This window comes from Entelurus aequoreus, linkage group LG19 (genome assembly GCF_033978785.1).
Source record: "Entelurus aequoreus isolate RoL-2023_Sb linkage group LG19, RoL_Eaeq_v1.1, whole genome shotgun sequence".
NCBI lineage: Eukaryota > Metazoa > Chordata > Actinopteri > Syngnathiformes > Syngnathidae > Entelurus > Entelurus aequoreus.
This window is the reverse complement of record NC_084749.1, coordinates 44,509,725-44,535,899: the sequence shown is the minus strand read 5'-3', so window position 1 is coordinate 44,535,899 and position 26,175 is coordinate 44,509,725. Positions and strand designations below refer to the sequence as shown.

Here is a 26,175-nt window from a genome sequence, read left to right as displayed (position 1 = left end):
AGTAATCCTGGTAAGAGTCTGTGTTGTCCCAGTTCTCTACAGGCGTCTGTGTATCGAAGTCAAAAGTCCTCCTGGTTAGAGTTTCTGTTATCCGAGTTCTTCCATCTTGACTGCATCTTTCGGGAATGTAAACAAAGAAGCGCCGGCTGTGTACTGTTGTTGCTGACTACGTTCGAAAAATACGTCCATTTCGCACCGACAACTTTCTTCTTTGCTTGCTCAGCTTCTTTCTCCATAATGCAATGAACATGATTGCAACAGATTCACGAACACAGATGTCCAGAATACTGTGGAATTATGAAATGAAAACAGAGCTTTTTCGTATTGGCTTCAATGTGGAAGGCATACCCGTGTTCCCCGGTCTACGTCACGCGCATACGTCATCCTCAGAGGCGTTTCGAACCGGAAGTTTAGCGGCAAATTTAAAATGTCACTTTATAAGTTAACCCGGCCGTATTGGCATGTGTTATAATGTTAAGATTTCATCATTGATATATAAACTATCAGACTGCGTGGTCGCTAGTAGTGGCTTTCAGTAGGCCTTTAAGTGTCACACTCAGAGCTGAATTACGACATTACTATGTGCCGTAAACGCAATTTTAGGTGACGTCATTTCTGTGTCCATAGAAATGACCAATCACGGAAGGGAATCCGTTGTCTAAGAATAAAGAAATATCTTGGAAATATTTAAGTGGACAATGGGAGTGTATATTTTGACAATAAACTACAAAATAATACAAAACAAACTAGTCCCCGCCGGCACTCACGCTACCGCTCCCTCTCTTCTATCGCCCACACACTCACTGACGTCACTCACCTCACGGCCACACACATAAGCTACTGTCATAACATTTTCTTTCCAATTCATTAATTAGGCAACTAATTTGAAACTGGTGTGGGTGGCTCTATATATACTAGCCCACTGCAGCCACATGCAGAAATCAACAAGGAATCGAAAAGTATTAAATCTGTGACAAAAATAATATCCGCTCTGTCCAAACGATACCGTTTGATCAGCTGCTCGTCATCAAAAAAAACAAAAACATTGTTCCGTTCCCTGAACGTTGGCGCACGTCTCTCTCGCCTCAGTGCCATCCCCTGCTGGCAACTCCTAACCACTTAAGACACCTCTGAAGGTCTCTTAAATATCGTGGAGAGTAGGAGTGATTCTTAGACTTAAGAACGTTGATAAAAAGCTTTTATTCTTAAGTTTGAGAGTAGGACTAAATTTCGCAAATTCTCAGGACTTAAGTGTAAAATGGCACTCTAAGAAGCTTGATAAGTACGGCCCCTGGTCTTCACTTGTTTAAATAAATTCATTCATTTTTTTTTACTTTGCTTCTTATAACTTTCAGAAAGACAATTTTAGAGAAAAAATACAACCTTGAAAATGATTTTAGGATTTTTAAACACATATACCTTTTTACCTTTTAAATTCCTTCCTCTTCTTTCCTGACAATTTAAATCAATGTTCAAGTACATTTATTTTTTTATTGTAAAGAATAATAAATACATTTTAATTTAATTCCTCATTTTAGCTTCTGTTTTTTCGACAAAGAATATTTGTGAAATATTTCTTCAAACTTATTATGATTAAAATTCAAAAAAATTATTCTGGCAAATCTAGAAAATCTGTAGAATCAAATTTAAATCTTATTTCAAAGTCTTTTGAATTTCTTTTAAAATTTTTGATCTGGAAAATCTAGAAGAAATAATGATTTGTCTTTGTTAGAAATATAGCTTGGTCCAATTTGTTATATATTCTAACAAAGTGCAGATTGGATTTTAAACATGTCATCAAAATTCTAAAATTAATCGTAATCAGGAAAAATGACTAATGATGTTCCATAAATTCTTTTTTTTTAATTTTTTCAAAAAGATTCGAATTAGCTAGTTTTTCTCTTCTTTTTTTCGGTTGAATTTTGAATTTTAAAGAGTCGAAATTGAAGATAAACTATGTTTCAAAATTTGTCATTTTTTTCGGGTTTTCTCCTCTTTTAAACCGTTCAATTAAGTGTGAATATCATTAATTATTAATAATAACATAGAGTTAAAGGTAAATTGAGCAAATTGTCTATTTCTGGCAATTTATTGAAGTGTGTATCAAACTGGTAGCCCTTCGCATTAATCACTACCCAAGAAGTAGCTCTTGCTTTCAAAAAGGTTGGTGACCCCTGCTATAGAAGAATAATAACACCACTACTACTACTGGCCACACCCTCAGGTTTGTAACAGCACTTTTTGGAATGTGTGAGAAAATACAATCCTCTAAAACATGATCATCAAAGATTGTTATTATTATTGTTTATGGTAATGAAAGATTATTATTATTATTTATGGTCTATTGATACATGATCATCAAATATGATTATTTACAGTAATGATGAATGAAAATAAGAAATATATTGATCAAATGGATGAAAATATGTGAATCAAAGTCATTTTCATGTTATGGAAAACCTGATCAACTCTCATATGAACCTTAATATTATTATGTCATACTGAATAACATTTGCTCATATAAGGTCGATAAATATTATTAGGTCATGAATAGATATTAGTAGGTCATATTAAATATTATTAGCTCATATTAGATATTATAGGTTATATGAAATATTATTAGCTCATATTAGATATTAGGTCAGATTAAATATTAGTGTCATATTAAATATTATTAGGTCATGTTAAATAGTATTAGGTCATATTAAATATTAGCTCATATGAGATATTAGGTCAGATTAAATACTATTATGTCATGTTAAATATTAGGTCATATAGAATATTAGGTGATATTAAATATTAGCTCATATGAGATATTATTAGGTCAGATTAAATACTATTTGGTTATGTTAAATATTAATAGTGTCATATTAGATATAATTAGGTGATATTAAATAGTATTAGGTCACTTTTAATATGTCATACTGAATATTATTAGGTGATAATAAATATTAGGTCATATCAATAATTATTAAGTCACATAAAGACTTCATGTGGGAGAATATAATCATCTAAGTGAAGTACAGTAATGATCAGTTATTATACTTATTATTTATTCGTTGTATAAGAGAAGTATTCCTAAGAACATGCATCACTGAGATAAGAGGCGTGTGTTATAAACTAAATAAATCATATTTGTCAAACTAAAACATGCATCTTTGTCATCAAGTAAGAGAATACATCTCTGAGATAGGAAGTGTGTTATAAACTACAAAAGCAGTGAAGTTGTCACGTTGTGTAAATGCTAAATAAAAAGAGAATACAACAAATCCTTTTCAACTTATATTCAATTGAATAGACTGCAAAGACAAGATATTTCATGTTCACACTGAGAAACTTTGTTGTTTTTTGCAAATATGAGCTCATTTGGAATTTGATGCCTGCAACATGTTTCAAAAAAGCTGGCACGAGTGGCAAAAAAGACTGATAAAGTTGAGGAATGCTCATCAAAGACTTATTTGGAACATCCCACAGGTGAACAGGCTAATTGGGAACAGGTGGGTGCCATGATTGGGTGTAAAAGTAGATTCCATGAAATGCTCAGTCGTTCGCAAACAAGGATGGGGCGAGGGTCACCACTTTGTCAACAAATGCCTGAGCAAATTGTTTAAGAACAACATTTCTCAAGCAGCTATTGCAAGGAATTTAGGGATTTCACCATCTACGCTCCGTAATATCATCAAAGGGTTCAGAGAATCTGGAGAAATCGCTGCACGTAAGCCATGATATTACACACCTTGGATCCCTCAGGCGGTACTGCATCAAAAAGCCACATCAGTGTGTAAAGGATATCACCACATGGGCTCAGGAACACTTCAGAAAACCACTGTCAGTAACTACAGTTGGTCGCTACATCTGTAAGTGCAAGTTCAAACTACTATGCAAAGCCATTTATCAACAACACCCACAAACGCTTCGCTGGGCCCGAGCTCATCTAAGATGGACCGATGCTAAGTGTAAAAATGTTCTGTGGTCTGACGAGTCCACATTTCAAATCGTTTTTGGAAACTGTGGACGTCGTGTCCTCCGGACCAAAGAGGAAAAGAACAACCTGGATTGTTCTAGGGTCAAAGTGTAAAAGGCAGCATGTGTGATGGTATGGGGGTGTATTAGTGGCCAAGACATGGGTAACTTACACATCTGTGAAGGGACCATTAATGCTGAAAGGTACATACAGCTTTTGGAGCAACATATGTTGCCATCCAAGCAACGTTACCATGGACGCCCCTGCTTATTTCAGCAAGACAATGCCAAGCCACGTGTTACATCAACGTGGCTTCATAGTAAAAGAGTGCGGGTACTAGACTGGCCTGCCTGTAGTCCAGACATTGAAAATGTGTGGCAGCTAAAATATGAGAAGGGAGACTGTTGAACAACTTAAGCTGTACATCAAGCAAGAATGGGAAATAATTCCACTTCAAAAATGTGTCTCCTCACTTCCCAAACCTTTACTGAGTGTTGTTAAAAGGAAAGGCCATGTAACACAGTGGTGAACATGCCTTTTTTGCAATGTGTTGCTGCCATTAAATTCTAAGTTCATGATTATTTCCAAAAAATGAAGTTTCTCAGTGTGAACATGAAATATCTTGTCTTTGCAGTCTATTCAATTGAAAATAAGTTGAAAAGGATTTGCAAATATTCTCTTTTTATTTACCATTTACACAACGTGACAACTTCACTGCTTTTGTAGTTTGTAAAAATTGCATCTTTGTCATAAAGTAATAATAATAATAAATAAGAGGTGTTATAAAGTAATAATAATGTTAAATAAAGTGTGTTATAAAGTAATAATAATGTTAAATAAAGTGTGTTATAAAGTAATAATAATGTTAAATAAAGTGTGTTATAAAGTAATAATAATGTTAAATAAAGTGTGTTATAAAGTAATAATAATGTTAAATAAAGTGTGTTATAATGTAATAATAATGTTAAATAAAGTGTGTTATAAAGTAATAATAATGTTAAATAAAGTGTGTTATAAAGTAATAATAATGTTAAATAAAGTGTGTTATAAAGTAATAATAATGTTAAATAAAGTGTGTTATAAAGTAATAATAATGTTAAATAAAGTGTGTTATAAAGTAATAATAATGTTAAATAAAGTGTGTTATAATGTAATAATAATGTTAAATAAAGTGTGTTATAAAGTAATAATAATGTTAAATAAAGTGTGTTATAAAGTAATAATAATGTTAAATAAAGTGTGTTATAAAGTAATAATAATGTTAAATAAAGTGTGTTATAAAGTAATAATAATGTTAAATAAAGTGTGTTATAAAGTAATAATAATGTTAAATAAAGTGTGTTATAAAGTAATAATAATGTTAAATAAAGTGTTATAAAGTAATAATAATGTTAAATAAAGTGTGTTATAAGTAATAATAATGTTAAATAAAGTGTGTTATAAAGTAATAATAATGTTAAATAAAGTGTGTTATAATGTAATAATAATGTTAAATAAAGTGTGTTATAAAGTAATAATACCGTAATTTCCGGACTATAAGCCGCTACTTTTTCCCCTCGTTCTGGTCCCTGCGGCTTATACAAGGGTGCGGCTTATTTACGGCCTGTTCTTCTCCGACACCGACGAAGAGGATTTCGGTGGTTTTAGTACGCAGGAGGAAGACGATGACACAATGATTAAAGACTGACTTTTCATATACCGGTAGGCTGGTTATTTTGATAACGTACAGGCGAGCACTTTGTATTACTTTGCAGCGTTGTATTATTTGTACTCTGCACGAATGCTGTTCGCCATGTCAAAGATGTGAAAGTTTGATTGAATGATTGAAAGATTTATTGTTAATAAATGGGACGCTTTGCGTTCCCAAACAGTCATCTCTGTCCCGACAATCCCCTCCGTGGTAGCAGGAACCCCTATATACTACGCTAATTACACATCAAAACCCTGCGGCTTATAGTCGGGTGCGGCTTATATATGGAGCAATCTGTATGTTCCCCTAAATTTAGCTGGTGCGGCTTATAGTCAGGTGCGGCTTATAGTCCGGAAATTACGGTAATGTTAAATAAAGTGTGTTATAAAGTAATAATAATGTTAAATAAAGTGTTATAAAGTAATAATAATGTTAAATAAAGTGTGTTATAAAGTAATAATAATGTTAAATAAAGTGTGTTGTAAAGTAATAATAATGTTAAATAAAGTGTGTTATAAAGTAATAATAATGTTAAATAAAGTGTGTTATAAAGTAATAATAATGTTAAATAAAGTGTGTTGTAAAGTAATAATAATGTTAAATAAAGTGTGTTATAAAGTAATAATAATGTTAAATAAAGTGTGTTATAAAGTAATAATAATGTTAAATAAGGTGTGTTATAAAGTAATAATAATGTTAAATAAAGTGTGTTATAAAGTAATAATAATGTTAAATAAGGTGTGTTATAAAGTAATAATAATGTTAAATAAGGTGTGTTATAACAACAAAGCTAAAGGCTAATCCCCACAGAACGCCGCTTCCTTCCATCCTGCTTTCAAACGTCCGCTCCCTGGAGAACAAACTGGACTACCTGAAGCTGGATTTCAATGCAAGACGCAAGATGAGAGACTGCTGCGCCATATTTCTCACAGAAACGTGGCTGAAACCCTCCGCTCCGGACGAGGCAGTTAGCATCGAGGGGCTAACTATGTTTCGGTCGGACAGGAGCAGAACTCTCACTGGTAAATCCAGAGGCGGTGGTGTTTGCATATACATCAAAAACAAGTGGTGCAACAATGGGAAGATAGTATCATGTCACTGCTCTCCTGATGTACAACTATTAACTATAAAATGCAGGCCATTTTATTTACCCGGGTAATTCAGTGCTATGATCTTCACAGCAGTGTACATTCCTCCCAGTGCTAACACCAAAGAAGCTTTGAATGCTTTGTACTGCTCCATCAATGAACTGCAAACTACACATCCAGAGGGAGTTTTCATCGTGGCAGGGGATTTTAATCAAGCTAACATGAAAACTGTGATCCCTCATTTCCATCAATATGTGAAATTTGCAACCAGGGGTGGAAGAAGCTGGACATGGTGTAGAGCAGGGGTCACCAACGCGGTGCCCGCGGGCACCAGGTAGCCCGTTAGGACCAGATGAGTAGCCCGCTGGCCTGTTCTAAAAATAGCTCAAATAGCAGCACTTACCAGTGAGCTGCCTCTATTTTTTAAATTTTATTTATTTACTAGCAAGCTGGTCTCGCTTTGCCCAACATTTTTAATTCTAAGAGAGACAAAACTCAAATAGAATTTGAAAATCCAAGAAAATATTTTAAAGACTTGGTCTTCACTTGTTTAAATAAATTCATTCATTTTTTTACTTTGCTTCTTATAACTTTCAGAAAGACAATTTTAGAGAAAAAATACAACCTTAAAAATGATTTTAGGATTTTTAAACACATATACCTTTTTACCTTTTAAATTCCTTCCTCTTCTTTCCTGACAATTTAAATCAATGTTCAAGTAAAAAAAATGTTTTATTGTAAAGAATAATAAATACATTTTAAATTAATTCTTCATTTTAGCTTCTGTTTTTTCGACGAAGAATATTTGTGAAATATTTCTTCAAACTTACTATGATTAAAATTCAAAAAAATTATTCTGGCGAATCTAGAAAATCTGTAGAATCAAATTTAAATCTTATTTCAAAGTCTTTTGAATTTATTTTAAAATTTTTGTTCTGGAAAATATAGAAGAAATAATGATTTGTCTTTGTTAGAAATATAGCTTGGTCCAATTGGTTATATATATTTTAACAAAGTGCAGATCGGATTTTAACATATTTAAAACATGTCATCAAAACTCTAAAATTAATCTTAATCAGGAAAAATTACTAATGATGTCAAAATAAATTGTTTTTTTAATTTTTTCAAAAAGATTCGAATTAGCTAGTTTTTCTCTTCTTTTTTTCAGTTGAATTTTGAATTTTAAAGAGTCGAAGTTGAAGATAAACTATGTTTCAAAATTTAATTGTCATTTTTTTCGTGTTTTCTCCTCTTTTAAACCGTTCAATTAAGTGTAAATATCATTAATTATTAATAATAACATAGAGTTAAAGGTAAATTGAGCAAATTGGCTATTTCTGGCAATTTATTGAAGTGTGTATCAAACTGGTAGCCCTTCGCATTAATCACTACCCAAGAAGTAGCTCTTGCTTTCAAAAAGGTTGGTGACCCCTGGTCTAGTGTTTGTGGGGTTCTCGAAGAAGTCCTGCACTTTCTGACTGTGAGCACGCTTTGCAACCTTAATGGCACGGTTCAGGTTAGATCTGGCTCAACCTGGATATAGCGGATGTCCGGAAAACCCTGAGGAGAGTGAACCCCCGGAAAGCACCGGGACCTGATGACATTCCGGGCAAGGTGCTTAAGGGATGTGCAGACCAGCTGGCTGGGGTTCTCACGGACATCTTCAAAATCTCGCTGACCCAGGCTGTGGTACCATCATGCTTTAAGACGGCCACAATCATTCCAGTGCCTAAAAAACCCACAATCTCCTCCCTCAATGATTACCCCCCTATCATAATGAAGTGCTTGGAGAGGCTGGTAAAGGACTACATTGTCTCCAGACTTCCCCCCACATTCGACCCATACCAGTTTGCTTATCGCCCTAACCGCTCCACGGAGGACGCCATCTCCTCTGCACTCCACCTGAGCTTAGACCATCTGGAAGGAAAGGACACACACGTGCGGATGTTGTTTCTGGACTTCATCCCGCAGCATTTGGTGAGCAAACTGGCCCCCCTTGGATTCAGTACCCCCCTTTGCAACTGGCTGCTGGACTTCTTCACAGACAGACCCCAGTCTGTGAGAGTGGGCAACAACACCTCCAGTGCCATCTCCCTGAGCACCGCCTCCCCCCAGGGCTACGTCCAGAGTCCACGTTGATGACCCATGACTGCTGCACCAGGTCCACTACTAACCACATTGTGAAGTACACGACTCATCCGTGACAACGACATGGGCTACAGGGAGGAGGTGAAACATCTGGCTGACTGGTGCAGAACCAACAACCTGGTCCTGAACGTCGACAAGACCAAGGAGATCTTGGTCAACTTCAGGAAGCACCAGTCCAGCCACTCTTCATCAACGGCACAGCGGTGGAGATGGTAAGCAGCACCACGTTCCCGGGGGTGCAGATAACTGACAATATGACCTGGTCCCTACACACCGGAGCTCTTGTAAAAAGAGCTCAGCAGCGCATGCACTTTTTGCGTGGGATGAAAAGTGCACAGCTCCCTCCCCCCATTCTACAGAGGCACTAGAGCAGGGGTCACCAACGCGGTGCCCGCGGGCACCAGGTAGCCCGTAAGGACCAGATGAGTAGCCCGCCGGCCTGTTCTAAAAATAGCTCAAATAGCAGCACTTACCAGTGGGCTGCCTCTATTTTTTAAATGGTATTTATTTACTAGCAAGCTGGTCTCGCTTTGCCCGACATTTTTAATTCTAAGAGAGACAAAACTCAAATAGAATTTGAAAATCCAAGAAAATATTTTAAAGACTTGGTCTTCACTTGTTTGAATAAATTCATAATTTTTTTTACTTTGCTTCTAATAACTTTCAGAAAGACAATTTTAGAGAAAAAATACAACCTTAAAAATGATTTTAGGATTTTTAAACACATATACCTTTTTACCTTTTAAATTCCTTCCTCTTCTTTCCTGGCAATTTAAATCAATGTTCAAGTAAATTTATTTTTTTTATTGTAAAGAATAATAAATACATTTTAATTTAATTCTTCATTTTGGGACGGTATAGCTCGGTTGGTAGAGCGGCCGTGCCAGCAACTTGAGGGTTGCAGGTTCGATCCCCGCTTCCGCCATCCTAGTCACTGCCGTTGTGTCCTTGGGCAAGACACTTTACCCACCTGCTCCCAGTGCCACCCACACTGCTTTGAATGTAACTTAGATATTGGGTTTCACTATGTAAAGCGCTTTGAGTCACTTGAGAAAAAGCGCTATATAAATGTAATTCACTTCACTTCACTCCTCATTTTAGCTTCTGTTTTTTCGACGAAGAATATTTGTGAAATATTTCTTCAAACTTACTATGATTAAAATTCAAAAAAATTATTCTGTCAAATCTAGAAAATCTGTAGAATCAAATTTAAATCTTATTTCAAAGTCTTTTGAATTTCTTTTAAAATTTTTGTTCTGGAAATTCTAGAATAAATAATGATTTGTCTTTGTTAGAAATATAGCTTGGTCCAATTTGTTATATATTCTAACAAAGTGTAGATTGGATTTCAACCTATTTAAAACATGTCATCAAAATTCTAAAATTAATCTTAATCAGGAAAAATTAGTAATGATGTTCCATAAATTCTTTTTTTAAGTTTTTCTCTTCTTTTCTTCGGTTGAATCTTGAATTTTAAAGAGTCGAAATTGAATTTTTTTCGTGTTTTCTCCTCTTTTAAACCGTTCAATTAAGTGTAAATATCATTAATTATTAATAATAACGTTAAAGGTAAATTGAGCAAATTGGCTATTTCTGGCAATTTATTGAAGTGTGTATCAAACTGGTAGCCCTTCGCATTAATCACTACCCAAGAAGTAGCTCTTGCTTTCAAAAAGGTTGCTGACCCCTGCTCTGTAGAGACCACCTGCTGACCATCTGCGTCTCAGTCTGGACTGGAGCCTGCAGGGCCTCAGACTGGAAGTCTCTCCAGAGAGTGGTGAGGACGGCGGGAAAGATCATCAGCACTCCTCTTCCTCCTATCCAGGAGATGGCAAAAAGCCGCTGCCTGACCAGGGCTCGGAAAATCTGCAGAGACTCCTCCCACCCCCACCAAGGACTGTTTTCACAGCCGGACTCTAGAAAGAGGTTCCACAGCCTCCGTAGCAGAACCTCCAGGTTCTGTAACAGCTTCTTCCCACAGGCCGTAAGACTCTTGAACGCATCATAATTAAATGATCCCCCCAAAATGGATGAACTGGCTGGAATATAAAGACAATATAACATACATCCATAAATGTGGATGTACATGCAAAAGTGCAATATATTGATCTGTAAAGTAATCTATTTATTTATATCTGCACCTTATTGCTCTTTTATCCTGCACTATCATGAGCTCATGCAACAACATTTTCTTCTTATCTGTGCTGTAAAGTTCACATTTGAATGACAATAAAAAGGAAGTCTAAGTCTTATAAAGTAATAATAAAGTTATAAACCTGCTGATGAATCCTCTGGTAGACTTGCTGCAGGTTGTCCATCACCACGAAGGATTCTGAAGCGCTGGCGTTGCCGTTGAAGATGAAGGTGAGATCTCCTCTCTGACACTTCATGTCTGTGAAGTCTATCAGGGTGGTGTCCAGTCTGAAACACACTTTACTTAGTCCTTCCAGTCTCAAACACACTTTACTTAGTCCTTCCAGTCTGAAACACACTTTACTTAGTCCTTCCAGTCTGAAACACACTTTACTTAGTCCTTCCAGTCTCAAACACACTTTACTTAGTCCTTCCAGTCTGAAACACACTTTACTTAGTCCTTCCAGTCTGAAACACACTTTACTTAGTCCTCTTCCAGTCTCAAACACACTTTACTTAGTCCTTCCAGTCTGAAACACACTTTACTTAGTCCTTCCAGTCTGAAACACACTTTACTTAGTCCTTCCAGTCTGAAACACACTTTACTTAGTCCTTCCAGTCTGAAACACACTTTACTTAGTCCTTCCAGTCTGAAACACACTTTACTTAGTCCTTCCAGTCTGAAACACACTTTACTTAGTCCTTCCAGTCTGAAACACACTTTACTTAGTCCTCTTCCAGTCTCAAACACACTTTACTTAGTCCTTCCAGTCTGAAACACACTTTACTTAGTCCTTCCAGTCTGAAACACACTTTACTTAGTCCTTCCAGTCTGAAACACACTTTACTTAGTCCTTCCAGTCTGAAACACACTTTACTTAGTCCTTCCAGTCTGAAACACACTTTACTTAGTCCTCTTCCAGTCTGAAACACACTTTACTTAGTCCTTCCAGTCTGAAACACACTTTACTTAGTCCTTCCAGTCTGAAACACACTTTACTTAGTCCTTCCAGTCTGAAACACACTTTACTTAGTCCTTCCAGTCTGAAACACACTTTACTTAGTCCTTCCAGTCTGAAACACACTTTACTTAGTCCTCTTCCAGTCTGAAACACACTTTACTTAGTCCTTCCAGTCTGAAACACACTTTACTTAGTCCTTCCAGTCTGAAACACACTTTACTTAGTCCTTCCAGTCTGAAACACACTTTACTTAGTCCTTCCAGTCTGAAACACACTTTACTTAGTCCTTCCAGTCTGAAACACACTTTACTTAGTCCTTCCAGTCTGAAACACACTTTACTTAGTCCTTCCAGTCTGAAACACACTTTACTTAGTCCTTCCAGTCTGAAACACACTTTACTTAGTCCTTCCAGTCTGAAACACACTTTACTTAGTCCTTCCAGTCTCAAACACACTTTACTTAGTCCTTCCAGTCTGAAACACACTTTACTTAGTCTTTCCAGTCTGAAACACACTTTACTTAGTCTTCTTCCATCCAGTCTGAAACACACTTTACTTAGTCCTTCCAGTCTGAAACACACTTTACTTACTCCTTCCAGTCTGAAACACACTTTACTTAGTCCTTCCAGTCTGAAACACACTTTACTTAGTCCTTCCAGTCTGAAACACACTTTACTTAGTCCTTCCAGTCTGAAACACACTTTACTTAGTCCTTCCAGTCTGAAACACACTTTACTTAGTCCTTGCAGTCTGAAACACACTTTACTTAGTCCTTCCAGTCTGAAACACACTTTACTTAGTCCTTGCAGTCTGAAACACACTTTACTTAGTCCTTGCAGTCTGAAACACACTTTACTTAGTCCTTCCAGTCTGAAACACACTTTACTTAGTCCTTCCAGTCTGAAACACACTTTACTTAGTCCTTCCAGTCTGAAACACACTTTACTTAGTCCTCTTCCAGTCTGAAACACACTTTACTTAGTCCTTCCAGTCTGAAACACACTTTACTTAGTCCTTCCAGTCTGAAACACACTTTACTTAGTCCTTGCAGTCTGAAACACACTTTACTTAGTCCTTCCAGTCTGAAACACACTTTACTTAGTCCTTCCAGTCTGAAACACACTTTACTTAGTCCTTCCAGTCTCAAACACACTTTACTTAGTCCTTCCAGTCTGAAACACACTTTACTTAGTCTTTCCAGTCTGAAACACACTTTACTTAGTCCTCTTCCATCCAGTCTGAAACACACTTTACTTAGTCCTTCCAGTCTGAAACACACTTGACTTAGTCCTCTTCCATCCAGTCTGAAACACACGTTACTTAGTCCTCTTCCTTCCAGTCTGAAACACACTTTAGCTGCAACATACTACAGTGGGTGGACCTGCATCATACTACAGTGGGTGGACCTGCAACATACTACAGTGGGTGGACCTGCAACATACTACAGTGGGTGGACCTGCAACATACTACAGTGGGTGGACCTGCATCATACTACAGTGGTTGGACCTGCAACATACTACAGTGGGTGGACCTGCATCATACTACAGTGGTTGGACCTGCAACATACTACAGTGGGTGGGCCTGCATCATACTACAGTGGGTGGACCTGCAACATACTACAGTGGGTGGGCCTGCATCATACTACAGTGGGTGGACCTGCAACATACTACAGTGGGTGGACCTGCATCATACTACAGTGGGTGGACCTGCATCATACCACAGTGGGTGGACCTGCATCATACTACAGTGGGTGGACCTGCATCATACTACAGTGGGTGGACCTGCAACATACTACAGTGGGTGGACCTGCATCATACTACAGTGGGAGGACCTGCAACATACTACAGTGGGTGGACCTGCAACATACTACAGTGGGTGGACCTGCATCATACTACAGTGGGTGGACCTGCAACATACTACAGTGGGTGGACCTGCATCATACTACAGTGGGAGGACCTGCAACATACTACAGTGGGTGGACCTGCATCATACTACAGTGGGTGGACCTGCAACATACTACAGTGGGTGGACCTGCATCATACTACAGTGGGAGGACCTGCAACATACTACAGTGGGTGGACCTGCAACATACTACAGTGGGTGGACCTGCATCATACTACAGTGGGAGGACCTGCAACATACTACAGTGGGTGGACCTGCAACATACTACAGTGGGTGGACCTGCATCATACTACAGTGGGTGGACCTGCAACATACTACAGTGGGTGGACCTGCATCATACTACAGTGGGAGGACCTGCAACATACTACAGTGGGTGGACCTGCAACATACTACAGTGGGTGGACCTGCATCATACTACAGTGGGTGGACCTGCAACATACTACAGTGGGTGGACCTGCATCATACTACAGTGGGTGGACCTGCATCATACTACAGTGGGTGGACCTGCAACATACTACAGTGGGTGGACCTGCATCATACTACAGTGGGAGGACCTGCAACATACTACAGTGGGTGGACCTGCAACATACTACAGTGGGTGGACCTGCATCATACTACAGTGGTTGGACCTGCAACATACTACAGTGGGTGGACCTGCATCATACTACAGTGGGAGGACCTGCATCATACTACAGTGGGTGGACCTGCATCATACTACAGTGGGAGGACCTGCATCATACTACAGTGGTTGGACCTGCAACATACTACAGTGGGTGGACCTGCATCATACTACAGTGGTTGGACCTGCAACATACTACAGTGGGTGGGCCTGCATCATACTACAGTGGGTGGACCTGCAACATACTACAGTGGGTGGGCCTGCATCATACTACAGTGGGTGGACCTGCAACATACTACAGTGGGTGGACCTGCATCATACTACAGTGGGTGGACCTGCATCATACTACAGTGGGTGGACCTTTATCATACCACAGTGGGTGGACCTGCATCATACTACAGTGGGTGGACCTGCATCATACTACAGTGGGTGGACCTGCATCATACTACAGTGGGTGGACCTGCAACATACTACAGTGGGTGGACCTGCATCATACTACAGTGGGAGGACCTGCAACATACTACAGTGGGTGGACCTGCAACATACTACAGTGGGTGGACCTGCATCATACTACAGTGGGTGGACCTGCATCATACTACAGTGGGTGGACCTGCAACATACTACAGTGGTTGGACCTGCATCATACTACAGTGGGTGGACCTGCATCATACTACAGTGGGTGGACCTGCATCATACTACAGTGGTTGGACCTGCAACATACTACAGTGGGTGGGCCTGCATCATACTACAGTGGGTGGACCTGCAACATACTACAGTGGGTGGACCTGCATCATACTACAGTGGGTGGACCTGCAACATACTACAGTGGGTGGACCTGCATCATACTACAGTGGTTGGACCTGCATCATACCACAGTGGGTGGACCTGCATCATACTACAGTGGGTGGACCTGCATCATACTACAGTGGGTGGACCTGCAACATACTACAGTGGGTGGACCTGCATCATACTACAGTGGGAGGACCTGCAACATACTACAGTGGGTGGACCTGCAACATACTACAGTGGGTGGACCTGCATCATACTACAGTGGGTGGACCTGCATCATACTACAGTGGGTGGACCTGCAACATACTACAGTGGTTGGACCTGCATCATACTACAGTGGGTGGACCTGCATCATACTACAGTGGGTGGACCTGCATCATACTACAGTGGTTGGACCTGCAACATACTACAGTGGGTGGGCCTGCATCATACTACAGTGGGTGGACCTGCAACATACTACAGTGGGTGGACCTGCATCATACTACAGTGGGTGGACCTGCAACATACTACAGTGGGTGGACCTGCATCATACTACAGTGGTTGGACCTGCATCATACCACAGTGGGTGGACCTGCATCATACTACAGTGGGTGGACCTGCATCATACTACAGTGGTTGGACCTGCATCATACCACAGTGGGTGGACCTGCATCATACTACAGTGGGTGGACCTGCATCATACTACAGTGGGTGGACCTGCAACATACTACAGTGGGTGGACCTGCATCATACTACAGTGGGTGGACCTGCAACATACTACAGTGGGTGGACCTGCATCATACTACAGTGGGAGGACCTGCAACATACTACAGTGGGTGGACCTGCAACATACTACAGTGGGTGGACCTGCATCATACTACAGTGGGTGGACCTGCATCATACTACAGTGGGTGGACCTGCAACATACTACAGTGGGTGGACCTGCATCATACTACAGTGGGTGGACCTGCAACATACTACAGTGGGTGGACCTGCATCATACTACAGTGGGAGGACCTGCATCATACTACAGTGGGTGGACCTGCATCATACTACAGTGGGTGGACCTGCAACATACTACAGTGGGTGGACCTGCATCATACTACAGTGGGTGGACCTGCATCATACTACAGTGGGTGGACCTGCAACATACTACAGTGGGTGGACCTGCAACATACTACAGTGGGTGGACCTGCATCATACTACAGTGGGTGGACCTGCAACATACTACAGTGGGTGGACCTGCATCATACTACAGTGGGTGGACCTGCAACATACTACAGTGGGTGGACCTGCATCATACTACAGTGGGTGGACCTGCATCATACTACAGTGGGTGGACCTGCATCATACTACAGTGGGAGGGCCTGCAACATACTACAGTGGGTGGACCTGCAACATACTACAGTGGGTGGACCTGCATCATACTACAGTGGGAGGTCCTGCAACATACTACAGTGGGTGGACCTGCATCATACTACAGTGGGTGGTCTTGCATCATACTACAGTGGGAGGACCTGCATCATACTACAGTGGGTGGACCTGCAACATACTACAGTGGGTGGACCTGCATCATACTACAGTGGGTGGACCTGCAACATACCACAGTGGGTGGACCTGCAACATTCCACAGTGGGTGGACCTGCATCATACTACAGTGGGTGGACCTGCATCATACTACAGTGGGTGGACCTGCATCATACTACAGTGGGTGGTCTTGCATCATACTACAGTGGGAGGACCTGCATCATACTACAGTGGGTGGACCTGCATCATACTACAGTGGGTGGACCTGCATCATACTACAGTGGGTGGACCTGCAACATACTACAGTGGGTGGACCTGCATCATACTACAGTGGGTGGACCTCCAACATACTACAGTGGGTGGACCTGCATCATACTACAGTGGGTGGACCTGCATCATACTACAGTGGGTGGACCTCCAACATACTACAGTGGGTGGACCTGCATCATACTACAGTGGGTGGACCTGCAACATACTACAGTGGGTGGACCTGCAACATACTACAGTGGTTGGACCTGCATCATACTACAGTGGGTGGACCTGCATCATACTACAGTGGGTGGACCTGCATCATACTACAGTGGTTGGACCTGCAACATACTACAGTGGGTGGGCCTGCATCATACTACAGTGGGTGGACCTGCAACATACTACAGTGGGTGGACCTGCATCATACTACAGTGGGTGGACCTGCAACATACTACAGTGGGTGGACCTGCATCATACTACAGTGGTTGGACCTGCATCATACCACAGTGGGTGGACCTGCATCATACTACAGTGGGTGGACCTGCATCATACTACAGTGGTTGGACCTGCATCATACCACAGTGGGTGGACCTGCATCATACTACAGTGGGTGGACCTGCATCATACTACAGTGGGTGGACCTGCAACATACTACAGTGGGTGGACCTGCATCATACTACAGTGGGTGGACCTGCAACATACTACAGTGGGTGGACCTGCATCATACTACAGTGGGAGGACCTGCAACATACTACAGTGGGTGGACCTGCAACATACTACAGTGGGTGGACCTGCATCATACTACAGTGGGTGGACCTGCATCATACTACAGTGGGTGGACCTGCAACATACTACAGTGGGTGGACCTGCATCATACTACAGTGGGTGGACCTGCAACATACTACAGTGGGTGGACCTGCATCATACTACAGTGGGAGGACCTGCATCATACTACAGTGGGTGGACCTGCATCATACTACAGTGGGTGGACCTGCAACATACTACAGTGGGTGGACCTGCATCATACTACAGTGGGTGGACCTGCATCATACTACAGTGGGTGGACCTGCAACATACTACAGTGGGTGGACCTGCAACATACTACAGTGGGTGGACCTGCATCATACTACAGTGGGTGGACCTGCAACATACTACAGTGGGTGGACCTGCATCATACTACAGTGGGTGGACCTGCAACATACTACAGTGGGTGGACCTGCATCATACTACAGTGGGTGGACCTGCATCATACTACAGTGGGTGGACCTGCATCATACTACAGTGGGAGGGCCTGCAACATACTACAGTGGGTGGACCTGCAACATACTACAGTGGGTGGACCTGCATCATACTACAGTGGGAGGTCCTGCAACATACTACAGTGGGTGGACCTGCATCATACTACAGTGGGTGGTCTTGCATCATACTACAGTGGGAGGACCTGCATCATACTACAGTGGGTGGACCTGCAACATACTACAGTGGGTGGACCTGCATCATACTACAGTGGGTGGACCTGCAACATACCACAGTGGGTGGACCTGCAACATTCCACAGTGGGTGGACCTGCATCATACTACAGTGGGTGGACCTGCATCATACTACAGTGGGTGGACCTGCATCATACTACAGTGGGTGGTCTTGCATCATACTACAGTGGGAGGACCTGCATCATACTACAGTGGGTGGACCTGCATCATACTACAGTGGGTGGACCTGCATCATACTACAGTGGGTGGACCTGCAACATACTACAGTGGGTGGACCTGCATCATACTACAGTGGGTGGACCTCCAACATACTACAGTGGGTGGACCTGCATCATACTACAGTGGGTGGACCTGCATCATACTACAGTGGGTGGACCTCCAACATACTACAGTGGGTGGACCTGCATCATACTACAGTGGGTGGACCTGCAACATACTACAGTGGGTGGACCTGCCTGATGTTGAGTCCCTGCTTGGAGATCTTGCAGGCATCAGAAGGCAGAATTCTGGAGAGTAGAGGCACTGGAACAAAAAGTAATTTAGTTAGCATCAAAGCATAAACTAATAAGTTCATTGATCACTAAAATAATCAACACACTTAGTTTGTCAGCAAAATGATCAATTAGAGTTCAACGTGTTCTACTTGAAAAAATCAAGTTTTGATGTTGAATTTTGATCAGTTCCAAATAAATAAAAACTGCAGACTTGTTTTCACTCTGGTAATTCCTTTCATCTTCACATACTTTGATTTGTGAGATTCAAACCTTATTTTTAAGTTTTATTTAGTTTCACATTCTTTTTCAGGTTCAACAAATTCAGATTTCCCGGATTTCACCTGGGAGGCGTGGCATTAGGACAGAAGACTCGGATTTCACCTGGGGGGCGTGGCATCAACTGAGAGGGGCGTGGCATTATGATGGACAGCTTGGATTTCCCCTGGGGGCGTGGCATCAACGGAGAGGGGCGTGGCACCAGACTGCTTGAATTTCACCCGGGGGGTGTGATATCAACTGAGGGGGGCGTGGCTTCACGACGAACAAGTAAGATTTCACCTGAGGGGCTTGGCATCAATAGAGGGGCGTGGCATTATTACGGACAGCTTGGATTTCACTGGGGGGGGCGTGACATCAACTGAGAGGGGCGTGGCATCATGACAGACAGCTTGGACTTCACTGGGGGGGCGTAGCATCAACTGAGAGGGGCGTGGCTTCATGACAAACAGCTCGGATTTCACATTGGGGGTGTAGCATCAACTGAGAGGGGCGGGGCTTTATGACAGACAACTCGGATATCACCTGGGGGTGTGGCATCAACTGAGAGGGGTGTGGCATTATACGGACAGTTTATATTTCAGCTGGGGGCGTGGCATCATGACAGACAGCTTGGATCCCACCCGGGGGGCGTGGTATCAACTGAGGGGGCGTGGCTTCATGACAAACCACTCAGATTTCACATTGGGGGTGTAGTATCAACTGAGAGGGGCGTGGCGTCATGACAGACAGCTCAGATTTCACCTGGGGGCGTGGCATCAACTGAGAGGGGCGTGGCTTCATGACAAACAGCTCGGATTTCACATTGGGGGTGTAGCATAAATTGAGAGGGGCGTGGCTTCGTGACAGACAACTCGGGTTTCAACCTGGGGGGTGTGGCATCAACTGAGAGGGGCGTGGCGTCATGACGGACAGCTCAGATTTCATCTGGGGGCGTGGCATTAACTGAGAGGGGTGTAGTTTCACGACAGACAGCTTGGATATTACCTGGGGGGGCGTGGCATCAACTGAGAGGGGCGTGGCTTTAATACGTACAGCTCGGATTTCACCTGGGGGGGCATGGTGTTAACTGAGAGGGGTGTAGTTTCACGACAGACAGCTCGGATATTACCTGGGGGGGCGTGGCATTAACTGAGAGGGGCGTGGCTTTATGACAGAAAGCTCGGATTTCACTTGGGGGGCGTGGCATCATGCTTGGACCGCCAATTTACCGGACTCGTGTTTTTCTTTGTCATGAGGAGCTGGGAGATCATCGTGGGATTAACGCAGACCAAAATAAGCAACTACACAACCTCACTTTTTAAAAATGGCCAGGTTGGTGACATCGTACACAACTTTGGTGCTAAATAAAGTGGAAAAGTGAACGCTCGGCAAGGCGCAACGAAACAAAACGACATAAACTTGCAAAAAAAAAGTTTCAATTTGGAAAAAAAACAGAATCTCTAATGAAAATGAAGAATTGATTCAAAAGAAAGACTCCTAATTATATCTCATTTTGTTCTAAATTTACCATTGAAACTGGATTTTCTGAATGTTTCAAGTACATCACTGCTGGCCCTAATGTAGCTCCATAGTCCCGAGTAGAGGAGAGACCGTGGTCTAGCCAGCTGGTGTGAGACTTTGGACTACTTGACTCACCCCAACTCTGGAAGTCCCAGTGAAGCTCCAAGTAAAAGTCTCCAAGCTGCAAGGAGAGAAGATCAGCAGGTGAAATGTGAGTCTGCCATGATGACCTTCTCCATCCTTCACAACCTCATATTGACTCGGGTACGGGTACGGGATCCGTGACCGAGACCTTCATCTCCACAACCCTGAGACTGGCTGACTCAAGTCCACACAAGTGCTAGTCCACACTGACAAAACTACAAATGGTCATTAGTCATAGAAGATGGCTGACAATAATGGGGTGTATATTTCCACTCATACACTTCTGTTTACATCAGGGTTGGCAACCTTTTGACCTCACTTTTACACTACACAAATATTAACACTGGATTTTAGTCATATTCCATGATTGCATCTAAAGTAAATACAATAATGATGAGTATTTGATTAAATGAATGGTTTAATATTTCTTAACTAGACTGTCAATATGATTGATGTGCAAATTAAATGACATCTTCACCACTTTAGTCATCATTTTTGCGCTTATGAAACTTCTCTATGACTTTAGCTCCTGTCTTTCTATGCTTGTTTGATATTGTCATTACTGCCACGAGTGGTGGAAAAGTGTACTACAACTGAGTACTGCATACGGACCACAGCTGACAAACACATATTTTTTTGCGGCACTCTCGGCAGCGCTGACGGCCCAACAATGTGCCCGGGCCCTATGGTTAAGGACCTCTGATCTATGTAATTATCTAACAAAGCCTTTTCATGCAATCTGAAGAAAAATAAATAAATGGTTTATTTTGAAGCCTACTTTGGGCACTATAGTTATATTTTGAAAAACAATCATAAATGAATATTTCAGCACGTACACAATGTTGACATCTATAGTTATATTTTGATAAACAATCCTAAATGAATCTTTCAGCACATACACAATGTTGACATCTATAGTTATATTTTGATAAACAATCCTAAATGAATCTTTCAGCACATACACAATGTTGACATCTATAGTTATATTTTGATAAACAATCATAAATGAATCTTTCAGCACATACACAATGTTGACATGTATAGTTATATTTTGATAAACAATCCTAAATGAATCTTTCAGCACATACACAATGTTGACATCTATAGTTATATTTTGATAAACAATCCTAAATGAATCTTTCAGCACATACACAATGTTGACATCTATAGTTATATTTTGATAAACAATCCTAAATGAATCTTTCAGCACATACACAATGTTGACATCTATAGTTATATTTTGATAAACAATCCTAAATGAATCTTTCAGCACATACACAATGATATAATACCTCTTTCAGTGCAGTTAGTAACTTGGGCCTCTTCTCCTCCACACTCTCCCTGGACTGTTGCTTCAACTTCCTCAGCAGAGCCGTTACTAACCCACACAGAAACAGAGTTGCATTAACGAGTAAGTAAAACACAAATGTTCTTCCAAGCATTGCTTCACCGATCTGGGAGGGCGCGCAAAAACCTCAGTAATAATAATACAATAATGGATTTGGTTGATTTGGTGCTTTTCTATCAACTCAAAGCGCTCACAGAGAAATGAGAATCCATCATTCACTCACTCCACTTTCACACTTGGTGGTGGTAAGCTACATTTCCTAAATGCTATCATTAGCATTGAGGTACCAAGGTCAGCAAACACTGTCAAGGACTGCAGGATTGGTTCCTCAGCTCAGAGGTCTTAACTTGGGACAATGACGTCATGAACAAAGGTCTGAAATTTAGGATTGATGGCATCTTGATGTCATTGATCGCAAGAGTTGTGGTCTCAAGACAGACAAGAAACATCAGCTATAAGCTACACTTGCTTGGAAACAGGAGCTCAGAACATTGTCAGTAGAACACTCTCCCCGTCAACAGGTTAGGGGTTGTCCCGATACCACTATTCTGGTTCCGGTACCAAATTGTATTTCGATACTTTTCTAAATAAAGGGGACCACAAAAATGTCATTTTTGTCTTTATTGTAACAACAAATGTTAGTGTACATGAAACTTATGTGACCCGTGCTGGCAAAATGAGTCGGAATGCGCACAGGCTAATTTTGAGCTACAGGCAAATAAGTGAAAAAAATGTATCTTTTTAAAAAAAAAAAAATTTAATTTTTTTTTTTAATTTTTTTTAAAATTTTTTTTAAAAAAAAAAGAAAAAAAAAAGAAAAAAAATTATCTTGGTTGAAATTGAGATTTTCCCAAAAACCAGTCCATAAAGCCACAATCTAGCGATCCCAATCATCGAAATAGCAAGAAAACATCTTAAATCACCTTTATTTGAAGGTTTTGTACGAGGTATGTCTTCAGAAATGAGTCCTTGGTGTTAAAATTCCTTGAGAAAATCAAGTGTTTTCAATAAGGGGGAATCCTCCTAGCCCAGGGGTCGGCAACCTTTACCACTCAAAGAGCCATTTTGGCAAGTTTCACAAATTAAAGAAAATAATGGGAGCCACAAAAAAAAAAAATTAATTTAAAATGAAAAACACCGCATACAAAGCTTTAATTGCTTTGTGCTATGTTAACCAGGGGTCTCAGACACACGCACCGGCACGCACTTTAATATGGAAATTTGATGTCAGTGCGGCCCGCGAGATTTGAATCAATGGCGCTTGATAGCGTCATACTTGCCAACCCTCTCATTATTTCCGCTCAACCGACGCACGGAGGGGTGGGGGGGTGGGGGGTTGATGTGTGGGGGGGTTTTGTGGTAGCGGGGGTGTATGATCTAGACCGGAAGAGTTAGGGCTGCATGGGATTCTGGGTATTGGTTGTGTTGTGTTTATGTTGTGTTACAGTGGGATGTCCTCCAGAAATGTGTTTTTCATTCTTTTTGGTGTGGGTTCACAGTGTGGCGCATATTTGTAACGTAACAGTGTTAAAGTTGTTTTATATGGTACGGCTACCGTCAGTGTAAGCTGTGTGGCTGATGACTAAGTATGCTTTGCTGTCTCCTGCGTGTGCAAGTAAAAGCTACATACAACATGTGGCCGGGCTGGCACGCTGTTTGTAAGTAAATGCTATAGAGGACAATTATTGCAGTGCAATTAGGGCATGCCCTTAATTTAGTAATTAGAGTGAAAATAGGATTATATTTGCCCTGGGAGTTATCTAGGAGAGGCACTGAGATCCATAAATCTCCTGGTAAAATTGGGGGGGTCGACAAGTATGCAGCTGAGCCGCATCAGAGTGGTCAAAGAGCCGCGGGTTGCCGACCCCTGCCCTAGCCATATTTGGTATCATTGTGACGCCAAGTTGACCTACTTTCTAAAAATGAGCATGGAATTCCCGATGACGCCATTCTGAACCAATACAATTCGAGTTTTTAAACCTGTCCCGACGTAAACAAATCCAGCTTGTTGCTAAGGGTCGCTGTGAGGCGTACCCTCATTGGTTGAATCACCCCGCGCGGTGCATTGTGGTATCATGGCTGCACCCTGATGAAAAACAACACAGTAATTCGAGCGGAATATTTGGTGAAAAAAGGTGATTTTCGAACATTTAATTATTATTTTTGTGGATAAGTTAGAGTGTTTTAAATTCCGTAATGGATTTAGAAGGTGGAGAGGGTACACAGGCGGTTGCAAGTGCGCTAAATTCACTGCAGTCGGCGAAGTGCTGCTGGTCAGGAATATTACGGACAGCTGACCAGCTGACAAACTGACCAGTGAACAAAAAAACGGACATAACAGTGTTGACATTTTTGTACATAACCGTTTTCAATAGAGTTGAATATATATTTTTCCTTTAGACATGGGATTTGACTTTAATTGTACCAATTTTGGTGTTGCTACAAGGACTTTTAAGGTATGGTTGCTATGGAGTTTTGTTTTGGAACATTCTGTTCTGGAACAGTAAACTTTAAGCTGTTTTTTCTCAAAACGGACCCTCAAACTTGGTCGACTTCAATCGGATGTAACTCGGTCATTTTCTGTCCGATTCCAACAAACCATATATCATTTTGAAGGTCTTTAGATGGAGAATGTGTAAATAACAATAACTCAGTTTTTAAAATTTCCTCATTGTGACTCATTTTGCCAGCACAGGTCACATATGTTTATTATTGTCATTTAGGCCTTAAATAAAATAGTGAACATACTAGACAACTTGTCTTTTAGTAGTAAGTAAACAAACAAAGACTCCTAATTACCGTAATTTCCGGACTATAAGCCGCTACTTTTTCCCCTCGTTCTGGTCCCTGCGGCTTATACAAGGGTGCGGCTTATTTACGGCCTGTTCTTCTCCGACACCGACGAAGAGGATTTCGGTGGTTTTAGTACGCAGGAGGAAGACGATGACACAATGATTAAAGACTGACTTTTCATATACCGGTAGGCTGGTTATTTTGATAACGTACAGGTGAGCACTTTGTATTACTTTGCACCGTTGTATTATTTGTACTCTGCACGAATGCTGTTCGCCATGTCAAAGATGTGAAAGTTTGATTGAATGATTGAAAGATTTATTGTTAATAAATGGGACGCTTTGCGTTCCCAAACAGTCATCTCTGTCCCGACAATCCCCTCCGTGGTAGCAGGAACCCCTATATACTACGTAATTACACATCAAAACCCTGCGGCTTATAGTCGGGTGCGGCTTATATATGGAGCAATCTGTATGTTCCCCTAAATTTAGCTGGTGCGGCTTATAGTCAGGTGCGGCTTATAGTCCGGAAATTACGGTAGTCTGCTGACGTATGCAGTAACATATTGCGTCATTTATACACCCATTATTTTGTACATATTATAAAGGACAAACTGTAACAAATGGATTATTAATCTACTTGTTCATTTGCTGTTAATATCTGCTTATTTTCTCTTTTAACATGTTCTATCTACACTTCTGTTAAAATGTAATAATCAGTGATTCTTCTCTTCTTTGATACTTGACATTAGTTTTGGATGATACCACACATTTAGGTATGGATCCGATACCAAGTAGTTACAGGATCATACATTGGTCATATTCAAAGTGCTCATGTGTCCAGGGACGTATTTACTGACTTTATAAACAGAATATGGATTTTTTTTTTAAAAGGAAAAAAGATTTTGTGACATTAAAAAATATTGATGTAATCATAGTAGTATCGACTAGATACACTCCTGTACTTGGTATCATTACAGTGGATGTCAGGTGTAGATCCACCCATGGCATTTGTTTACATTGAGGAATGCAAGCTTGCTGTTAGCGGTTAGCGATCGTATCCCCCTACGGTGTGTAG

At 41.0% G+C, this 26,175-nt stretch overlaps 1 protein-coding gene across 2 annotated transcripts in view; it reads right to left on the bottom strand.

The window, feature by feature from the left end:
* The window catches only part of LOC133635386 (ankyrin repeat domain-containing protein 13C-like), a 61,842-nt gene that overhangs the window by 11,438 nt on the left and 24,229 nt on the right, over positions 1–26,175 (bottom strand). For both annotated transcript variants that reach the window (XM_062028539.1, XM_062028538.1), the window contains exons 4-7: positions 22,250–22,335; positions 20,949–20,994; positions 18,996–19,062; positions 11,167–11,311 (exon numbers count right to left, since the gene is read on the bottom strand). In XM_062028539.1, coding sequence (XP_061884523.1) covers positions 11,167–11,311; positions 18,996–19,062; positions 20,949–20,994; positions 22,250–22,335 — 344 coding nt within the window. The remainder of the gene's footprint in view (positions 1–11,166; positions 11,312–18,995; positions 19,063–20,948; positions 20,995–22,249; positions 22,336–26,175) is intronic.